The 10,651-nt window shown below is 45.7% G+C and overlaps 1 protein-coding gene across 4 annotated transcripts in view; it reads left to right on the top strand.

Annotated features, from left to right (window-relative positions):
- The first annotated feature begins 370 nt into the window (after positions 1-370).
- The window catches only part of KIT (KIT proto-oncogene, receptor tyrosine kinase), an 80,833-nt gene continuing 70,552 nt past the window's right edge, over positions 371-10,651 (top strand). For 2 of the 4 annotated variants that reach the window (XM_058298498.2, XM_058298501.2), the window contains exon 1: positions 417-571. In XM_058298498.2, coding sequence (XP_058154481.1) covers positions 505-571 — 67 coding nt within the window. In that variant the 5' untranslated portion in view covers positions 417-504. Of the gene's footprint in view, positions 572-10,651 lie in introns of all 4 variants that reach the window. The other 2 variants (XM_058298506.2, XM_058298494.2) reach the window with 2 other exon arrangements.

Below are 10,651 nucleotides of genomic sequence, written 5' to 3'. Positions count from 1 at the left end.
CCCCTCCCTCGTGAGCATGCACAGGGGGCTGGAGGCTAACGTTTATTGTCTGGGGAGCACCTGCCAGGTGGCTGGCTGGTGTTCTAATGTGCGCGTGGTGCCCAGTTTCACAAAGCGCGCGGGCAGCTCCACCACCCTCGTCCGGGCACTGCTTTCGGCGGCCCGACCACATCACAGGGGAGGAGAGATGCAGGAGCACGGGGTTCAAGACCAGAGGTGCAGATCCGCGTAACCTCCTCTTCTCCACAGGACCTCCCCTCCTTATCCCGCCCGCACCCAGAGATTGGCAAGTCAAAAGAGCTGGGGCCAGTGGACGCGGAGAGCGAGCGAGACCCGAACGGGAGCGAGGGAGAGGGGCGTGGCCAGCGCGCAGAGGGAGGGCGCTGGGAGGAGGGGCTGCTCCTCGGCGCGCTCGGCTCTGGGGGCTCGGCTTTGCCGCGCCGCTCGCACTTGGGCGAGAGCTGGAACGTGGTACGGACCTCCGGTCTCAGCGTAGCCACCGCGATGAGAGGCGCTCGCGGCGCCTGGGATTTTCTCTGCGTCCTGCTCCTCCTGCTTCGCGTCCAGACAGGTGGGAGAGGGCGGCGGGCACCCGGGCCGCCTCCCCAGCGCAGCCTGTGCTCCCCCTACCCCCTGCGAGGGGTTGAGACGGTTGGGGTGTGTCCAGAGAGGTGGCTGCCGGCCTTCAAGTCCCAGGTGTTTCTGTCTCCGGGAAGATTCGCGGCGTTCCGGGGCACTCCTGTGCATCCTCGCTCACCTGCGCGAGGAGCCCCTAGCCGCCGGTGGTGGGGAGTGCTTAGCCGAGGGTCTTCCGAGAGTGAGGGCAGCGAGGGGGCTTGGGCAGGAGCGAGCCGGCAGCCGGAGGGCAGCCGAGCTGCACGGGAGTTTGGATTTCTTTTGTGCGTAGAGTATGCGGTTGGCAGAGGCGGGCTGCTGGGGGCTTAGCACCGGGCGCGTTATCTCCACCCGGCGAGGCGCGGCCGCAGCTTCCTTTTGTTAAAAGTTGCGTGTGTGACCGGTGCACCAGAGGACCTTCCAGCGTGTTCTCCACCGCGCGGGGGGCAAAGTTTGAGAGCCTTTTCTTTGCTCTACGTCTAACTGCTTTCCAACGGCGGGCGCTCTTTGTGCCCAAATCTAGGGAAGGACCCGCCGTAGCCTCCGCTCGCGGCGCGACCGGTGGTGACGCCTCCCGGCCCGCGGGTTATGCTTTTGCAGAGGGAGCGCGTGGTGTGCGGCTCTAGGGTCGGACCCCAAGACCCTGGAAGTGGTGGTGACAGGGACACTTCGGGCAGAGCGTGTGGGAAGCAGCCGCTAGGTTGCAGACTTTTTTGGTTTTATAAATGCGGTGCCTGAGGCTCGCCCCATTCTGTCGCGGTGCGGTTTCATTCCTGCCACACTCCCGGAGCCGCTGAGTGCTGCGTTTGCCGCCTGCTCTGGGAGAGACGGACAGCACGCTGGGATTCTGTTTGCCCCCGCCGCTGTGCGCGCCCGGGCCAGAGTTCTCCGCCAGGCTGGCGGGGCTCTCTGGAAGCCCCTCGACTCGGTAACGGTGACCTGTGAACGAAGATCCCAGGTTTCTTTTCCCGGAATTTTGAGATTCGTATAACACCCCACTCCCACGAGTTATTTATACTTAAGGGCTGTGGGGTGATTGGAGATGGACTGGAACCCTGAATAGGGTTGTCGGAGATGGAGTGGAACTTTATGCAAATCTTACGTGGTTCTTAAAGCCTTTGAGGAAACGCAGTTATATCTGCGCGGACACTTGGGTCTAAAGGTGAAGTAGGATTTGCAGCCTCCTAGGTCCCCTCAGTCTGATTCCTGTCTTCTCTTTTTTCTGGGTGTCGCTGGCGCACGCGCGTGCTCTTGTCACCCGGCTAACCCCTGAAGCCCTGCTGTCTTCTCGGTCTTTTTTTTTTCTTTTTTTTAACCTTTAAGTTACCTTTATGATGTACAGATATAAAGTGCGTCTGAACTGGAACCAAAGGGGGCTCAAAAGGAAGCATTGCAGTGACCTACGGTGGCATTCTTATTTACCACCGGTCAGTGTCTCCGTGAAGTCTCAAGACGCAGCCTTTTCCCTCCGCGTCTGTCTTGTAAGACGTTGTGAGGGGAAGGAGGCCTTGCATCTGGAACCCCGTGAGGTAGGCGGGATCGTCAGTGAGTGTACGGATTCCTTGGCGAATTTGACCGCCTGGTTTAAAACGACACTTTTAGTCGTTATAGTTTTGTGCTTTAGCCTTTTAAATTCCAGTTAAGGTATGTGACCTAGACCCGAGTAGGACACGAGAAAGAGAGACCACACTGTCCTTTGTTTTGTTTTGTTTTTTTTTTAAATTAAATGAATCAATTGTTTCCTTTCTCATAATTTGCCTGCTCCATCCAAGAGATTTTTTTGCAAAGGGAATTTTGGTCTGTTTCCTTTGGGCGGGAAGGAAGGGTCATTGTGGTGTAGCCACAAAACCTTGGACCTGCCTGTCTGGTTTGGTTTTCTCTGTCATTCATCAGCTGTATGTCCTTGGACAGGTCCCTTAAATTCTAGGGATCCCAGTTTCCTCAAGAGTACAGTGAGGCATCTGCATTAAAAAGGAGCTCATGGATCCAAAATTCTCCTCCAGTGTTCTGAGAGTAGACTCAGCTCTTTTCCACAACTCTTTCTCTGATGCCTTCCTGCTTGCTACTTTAAAAGTCTCTTGCATTTCCTGGTGGCTGGGGCCACTTGTTATGTCCTAGGCATCTGCCCCTGGCTAAAGCAGGGAGATGGGTTTATACTGCCTTCTCCTCAAGCCTCAGCTGCTCTCCTACAGTTTCCCTTTGAGGACTAGGAGAGGTGCCAACTATGCAATTCTCTTCCTTCTTCCTCCCCTTCCAATGTTTACAGCTCCTGTGCCAGGATGAACCTGGAAGGAATAGTGAATCATACCTTCCTCTTATTTCTGCAGGTGTGAGGCCAGAAGCTTCCCAGCAGCTGGACACAAGCATGTGGATTATTATCCTAATGAAAATCAGATGATGGACCAGATATCCTGGTCTTTCCCACCATCCACATATTTTTTTTTTCTATGACTTTGTAAATCATGTGTGCTTTGCTTATACAACAGTTTTACTAATGTGTCTTCAAACTGCCAGGCCCTCTGCTGGGGCTCTATCTGTCATTTCAAATCTTCTCAAGTCCTAGAAGTAGTATTACCATCCTGACCATTTACAGCTGGAGAAACTGGCTGAGGATAAACTTATCCAAAGTAATCATTGAGAATAGCCTGAAACTCATCCCCTATTTCCAGCTGTACGTCCATTCACATGACTCATCAGAATTTGTTTAAAGTGAGATTTATACTTTAAACACTTTATTCATTTATATATATATATTTATGTATACATATTTTCCAGGCATTGGAGGTTCTGGGAATACAGGAGTGAATGGGATGGCTAGCATTACAACCTTCCCAATTTTGGTGAAAAAGTCCTAGAATTTGCCCATTTTAAGATATTCGAATTAGAATGGTCTCAGGTTGTTTTTTTTTTGTTTTTTGTTTTTTCAGTTGTTAGCTGTCCAGCTGCCCATTCATTCCAGAGACCCTCAGAAAGGAAGATAAGTGGTCTCTAAAACAATGGTCAGTTGAAATTTTTTCCATCCCCCACTCCAAAAAATAAAAGTGGTCTTAGCATTATCGTGGAAGAGAAAACCCCCACAAATTGCTAGTACCATAGGTTCTTTCCACTTGATGAGCACGATGAGATAAAATGGTTTTACCACTCACAGCCTTGATTCTCCTGAAAGAAATTCTCGTTAGAAATGTGCCAAGTATTTTGTTGGCTTCCCTTGTAGTGTATTTATGTACAGATGTTGTTGTGATGGATTTTGCTGCTGTTGTTGACAGCTGCTACAAGGAACCCTTAGGATTTTGACTCATTTCCTCAAGTCTCCTCTGGCTGATTAAAGAGGGACACGAGGAAATGATCGGTTGGTGTCATAAGCAGAATTCACAGAGGGGGCACTGCAGTGCGGGAATCCCTGGAAGGCAGAGGTCAAGGCTGTGGCTGCATTTTCTCCGAAATAAATTTAGTTTTTTGAGTCCACAGGCTGGGAAGTGAGACTCTAAAAAAAGTCAGACTAAAGACTTTTAAAGGAATCCATATACACAAAGCTTCATATGCAGTTTCAATAACTTGAACAGACTTTTCATTTTTACTTTAATTTTACTGTGGTAACAACACACATACACATGTCTGAAAATTTGCCATTTTAACCATTTCGAGTATACCATTCAGTCCATTCATTATATTTACAGTTGGGTGCTCCTATCGCCACCATCCAGGAATAGGTATTGTCTTGCTCACAAATGCAGATAAGGGCCTGGAAGGGAGTCACCAGAGGTGAAAGTATGAATCTAGGGCAGGTCTTGACAGGACTTGTGAGGGAGCCTGGCCTAGCAGCTCTGATTTCTGACATTTTTGGATCTGAGACAACTCATAGTTTGACCTTAAGATACTTAATGTAAAGGGCAGTTGCAAGCTGACAGCCTGAAGGACATGCTTTGTTTGGCCACGCAAACATTGAAGACACTACTTAAAAATCTGGAGACTTTACATCAAGATAGGGATGTCTGCATTCTCTTGAAGAATTGAAAATTCTGGTCCCTTTAGGTGAGAACGATCCTCTTCAGTTTTCTCTAGGCCGGGGTTCTTAACGAGGGGTCTGTGTGCTTGAATTAAAATTAAAAAAAACATCATTCTTGTGGGGATGTGTTAGTGCGGGTGTGATGTATTTATTAAATTAATACACACTATAGTGTGGACTTAGTAAGGGGTCTGTGGTTTTCACCTGACTGGCAAAGGGGTCTGTGGAACACAAAAGGTTAAGAACCCCTGCTCTGGGCTCTTCCACTGTCCGCCGCCAGCCGTTGGACATTTGAGGTTGGGTCCTGGCGAGCCCACATGGGACCAGGCAGCAATTGTAGTGGAGAGGGTACAGGCTGCAGGGGAAGTCCCTTAGCTCCGTGGCCTAGTGCTAACTTCCTGAGCTTCAGGTTCTCATCCTGGCTTTGCCACTTACTAGCTGTGTGACTTTGGGCAAATAACAATCTCTCAGGGCCAGTTGCCTTATCAATAAAATGGGTTTATATGAGATTTTAAGTGCTGCTACATGTAAAGCTTTTATATAGTATGGACTCAGTACGTGTCAGCCCCAATTGTCATCTGTATATTTTCCCTTAAATGGGATTAATGCTTACCCTAATATGATGGCCCTAAAGATTAGAAAGAGATGCTTTTAATGGTGCTTGACACAGGTTCTGTCTGATATGGGATAGATACCTAATGAGTTCATGAACTCCTCTAGTACATGGATATTGACTTTTTCCTAATCCTAGCATGTGGGTACTAATAAATACTAATTTGACAGCTATTAAGATGAAATAAAATTTAATTTTTGTTTTGGGTTTTATATAAATTTTGATGTAAGAGTTGGGAATCACTGGTCTTGGAGACAGACACATCTTGTTTTTTTTCCCCCCAGAACACATCTTAGAAGATTTCTCCTCTGATAGCATTCATACCTGCCAATTTCCCCCTACATTTTTCTTTTAACTCTTCATGCTTCCATTTTGCTCATAACACACTTTTGTTAGATTTGTTGCATATGTTCAAATGCATACCATCAAACAGCTTGTTTTTTCAACATTTTTGTAAGGTTTAAGCTGAATTGTTACTCAGGATATGTGGCATCAGAGTTAAACATTTGGACTCTGAAACTAACAGCCTGGGTTTTTACCGCAGTTCTGCCATTTACCAGCTGGGACAAGATACTTAACCTCTCCTTAAGTTTTATTTCCTCATCTGTGAAATGGTGATGCTAGCATAGGGCTACTGTGAGGACTAAATGAGAAAAAACAGGTAACACGCTTAGCCCAGAGTCCACCCAGAGAAAGCACATGGACTTACTCTCAGGCTAGTGTTTTCTGTTCCTCATTGCCATTTAAAACCAGATTATGCAGGGTTTTTGTTTGTTTGTCTTTTGTATTAAGGTGAAGTTTATGCATTTAATGTCTAGTTTAAGAAAAGTCCACAGTGAGTGATAATGCATACTGCTCCCTGATTCTTTGATTAACCTTACTCTAACTTAGCCTGCTTTCCACCAAAGGGGTTTTAGAGTTCTGCAGAAAAACTGTAAATGACCATTTCCCTAAGGCGACTGATTAAGTGTACCCGCAGGTCCATGAACCCTATTTTATAAAATGGCATTGAAAACTCTTAAGAGTGGGCAGCTTTCCCTCGACCACCTTCCCTAGGAGTGCAGGGTCCAAGCTAAACTTGCCCATTTCACCTTCCTGCCCCTTGGCACACAGTGGCGCACTCTTCTGTTCTCTAGCACTTGCACGGCGCTTTAAACGTCGTAAATGCTTATTAATCCCATGCCATGGTCCTGGCATGAACTATAGCTATGGGGAGTGGGGGGAGGTATAAGAGCACAGCCACTGATTCAAAGTAGAATCCGGTGTCATAAAAAGTGACTTGGGTAAGATTTTAAAGGAAGGGAGCTTATGTCTTGGTGAGCATGTAAAAGAGGTCAGGGTTCAGGAAAAGTGTTCAGGTGGGAACTTTTAATTTAAGATTAGTTTTTGCACAGGAAGGAGGGTAGAGTGTCAAGTAGTTGAGGCTTCAGTGGGGGAGAAAAAACTATAGAAACTCTGAGCAAAACATCAAGATATTTGAGAATTGTCAAGTCTTTCGGTTGTCAGAATAGCTAGGGGTATAGGATATTGGAGGGGAAAATGCCAGAAAGACATGGTCCTCGATTAGCCTCAAGGAGCATGTAGGGCAAGTTTATTCAGGGTTGAATTTGGTCCAGATTATGAAGAAGGCTTTGTAGTCATGGCTGAGGTGGACTTTGCTTTGCTTACTAGTTTAGCTGCTGCAGGCACCACCATTTTACCGAGGTATGAACTATCCCTAATTTGCTCCACCGTCTGGGAAAGTGAGGTGGCAAACACTTTTCATCCTCCCAAAGTTGGACACCCCTTTGCTGTGGGTAGCCAAGAATAAGGGAGAATTTTGTTTTTTGTGTTTTTTTGAGTTACCAGGTCTGGGGCTTGAACCTGGGACCTCGAATGTGGGAGGCTGGCACTCAGTCACTGAGCCACATGGGCACCCTGAGTTTGTTTTATTGTTTGTTGTTTCTTTTGGAGACATGGGGAACCGAACCCGGAACCTCCCATGTGGGAAGCAGGAGCTCAACCACTTAAGCCACATCTATCCCCCGGGGGAGTTTTGAAGCACGCTGTTTGTTTTATGAAGGTTAATCTCATGGCTGAGAGTCATGTGGGGAGTTGGACAGAGGGTCGATCAGCAGGCTCTGTAGATCCTCACTGGATGAAGTGATGAGGTTCACTGGGTGTTGAGGTGCATGGCCTGAATAGAAGGGAGGGAGCCGGGGGCGGGGGGTAAAGTTGGCAGACTTCATTTGTTTGGCACATTTATGGGTACCTTCCGTGTGGCAGGCACTGAAGAGATTGAGGGAAGGGAAACAGGAATTATTCATGAGTAACTGGGAGGAAGGGCAGTACTATGGAATTAACAGAAATAAAGTTAAGAAGAGGGTAGCCGGATTGAGGGAGGGAATATGGTGTTAGACTCTGGTCTGTGTCATTGATTATTTACAGGCTGCATTTTCTTGAAACTCAATTTCACAGACATGATGGTAAATGTAAATGAATTCTTCTTAGGGTCAAGTCTATGTAAGAAATAAAGCTATGTATCAGTCATAAATGAAAAGTAAATTTAATCCCTGCAAAGAAATTCAGCTCAAAGATAATCCTGCACCAGACCATTTTTTTTCCTTCTAATAATTTTTATTGTTGTGGTTATATCTGGTGTATCTGTGAAATGTCCTATTGTTTCTTGACACTGTATTTTGTTGTAATTGTATTAGGCCATTTTAAAAGTATGTTTTTTGGTTTTCTCAGAGGATAAAATGTGTATTTAAGGCATAGAAGAGGAGTTGATTAAAGGTTTGGGAAATAGGCCATTTACAGGCAACTTAAAGAAATGGATTTATTAAGTCTGGAGAAGATAAAGTGAAGGAAGGTTTAGTGAGTGACAGTCTTCAAATATTTATAGTATGTGAGGGAAATATGTGAGGGGAAATGGGACAAAGTAAGAGTAGTTTAAATTGCCCTGGAAGGAAATTGTGATATTTTGGGAGAATTCTTTGACTGGAAGGGTTGGGAAAGACCTTATTGCATTACCTTGGCTAGTTATAGGGTCTTCACTTGAGGTATGAGGAAAGACAAGTAATTGTCATTTTGCAATGGTTAGGTCCTGCCCAACTCAGTTGATTAGACGATCCTTTAAAACTTGTCTGAAAGCCTTTCTAAACAATGTGGAAATGGAAAATAACCAACCGTTTTTCTTTCCTCACTGCCTAAGCTATAGGGTAGAGTGTTTCTCCAAAGTGTTGGGTGGACTCCAACATGATCCACTTCTACAGTCAAACTTTCTGGCTGTATCTGAAAACAGCCAAGAAAAAACCTACAGCCTAGAAATTGGTTATTGATCTCTTGGGGGTGGAGGCATCTAACCGCAAAACAAATTGTGCAGTGTGGTAGCTTAAACTGAAGGTCAAAACAAGAAAAACAAAGGAAGTTTGAGGTCTAGAGAAATCCATAATCAATCATTTAGCTCTAACCAAAAGATGATTATGCTCTGTGATCGCAAACTACCTTTGAGATCCGGCCACAGTGCACCTAGGCTGAAAAGTCTGTATGGATGAATTCCTTTCCTCTTGATTCCTCAGGCATGGACTGTTCACTCTGTGGTTTACTCATGATCCTGACTTCCCTCTCCATCTGTCCTTTCCTTTTGGTCATTTCGTGGTCATGCCCTCGGTGGCACCTATTGTTAGAACAGCTATCCGATGGGGGAAGGTGGTAGAAATGAAATTGCTATGCAACAACTTCTAGCTGATAATGCCATTTTACCCTCATGTGAAAACGTGTCTGATGTCTGAGAAGTCTTGGATCTACAGGAAGATACACATTCATGAAATATGGTAAGATTTAAATAACAGTTCTGGCCCAGAAGCTGGGACACACATCCATTGCCATTGGGCTGGAGGACATAGATGTCACATCTGTAGTACAATGGCTGATTCAGAGGAAAAATGGGACCTGAGTTAAATCTTGAAGATTGGACAGAATTTGTTCAAGGTGTGAACAGAGAAGCAAAGGTCTAAGAGTTAACCGAGAATAACGGCCAAAGACGCCAAATGGAAAAAATCTTTGTAGAGATGCAGTCGTTTTTAGGGGACCTGGATTTGTTCCTCAAGTGATTATAGTATTTGTTACAGTGCCATATGTGATAAGATTTTAAAAATAAGTGTAATCTGGTCAAGTAGTCACTTGGAGAAATAACATTAAAAAATGGGTAAGTACAGATCTCACTTTTGCATGTGCTTACTTATATGTGTGTATAATGGAAATCCAGAAATATCCATAGGTGTGTACTTTGGGTAGTTTTTAAGTCCACGGCTAATTACCCCACTCCACCACTGGCAAGAGCACAGATTTTGTGGAATCACCATCTGATAGTGGGAGTCGACAGTAAGCAGTCTTTGATTCTTGGCCTGTTAATAAATTTTATTTTATTTATTTATTTTAAAGATTGTTTTATTTCTCTCCCCTCCCCCCCCCAATTGTCTGCTCTCTGTGTCCATTCACTGGGTATTCTGCTTGTATTATCAGGTGGCACTGGGAAACAGCGTCTCTTTTGTTGCGTCATCTTGCTGCGTCAGCTCTCTGTTGTGCAGCGCCCCTCCTGGGCAGGCTGCGCTTTTTTTTCACATGGGGTGGCTCTCCTTGCGGGGTGCACTCCTTGTGTGTGGGGCACCCCTACGTGGGGGACACCCCTGCGTGGCACGGCACTCCTTGCACGCGGCAGCACTGCATGTGGGCTAGCTCGCCTCGGGTCAGGAGGCCCTGGGTATGGAACCCTGGACCCTCCATATGGTAGGCGGATGCTCTATCAGTTGAGCCACATCTGCTTCCCATGAATTTTAAATATTTAATAAAATTGTAAACTTGGCATTTGGCAATCTGCATAAACCTTTTTTTATATCAGTTGTTTAAAGCAAAAACAGTAACAAACAAAATCCCCAACGCTCAATAAAGGGTTCTCAGTGACTTGGGCAGTCTTAATGTCCTGCCCTGGAGTCCCTGTCCTCATGAGAAGGGGTATAGTCAGGTGTGCAGTTAAGGGACTGGTTGCTGACCTCACCAAAGGTGGAGCAAATTTGCAAAACAGGGGGTTCTGGGAAGAGATAGATGGCTGGTTCCAGGAGGCAGAGTCTGTCACTTAAGGAAAGGGTGTGAGTATGTATGCTTTATACTTGACTGAGTGGAAAAAAGATAAGAGGGAAAATATAAAAAAGAGAAGATTTTACTCTTTTTTTAAAATCTGTAAATTCTTTAGTGAAGGCAAAATATCCGATTTTGGGTTTAAGCCGGGTGACTATCCCATCTGGCAGTAATTTAAGTATAATAGCCTATGTAGACTCATGAAGAAGAAGAATTGCATGGCAAAATGGAACAAAGGAAGGGGTTATCACAAGGAACTTGGGAAAATATTTGGTGTCTCAGTTTTCTTTTAATTGGAA

This window comes from Dasypus novemcinctus, chromosome 1 (genome assembly GCF_030445035.2).
Source record: "Dasypus novemcinctus isolate mDasNov1 chromosome 1, mDasNov1.1.hap2, whole genome shotgun sequence".
Classification (NCBI taxonomy): Eukaryota; Metazoa; Chordata; class Mammalia; order Cingulata; family Dasypodidae; genus Dasypus; species Dasypus novemcinctus.
The sequence above is the reverse complement of the archived record's forward strand: the minus strand, read 5'-3'. Positions and strand labels throughout refer to the sequence as shown.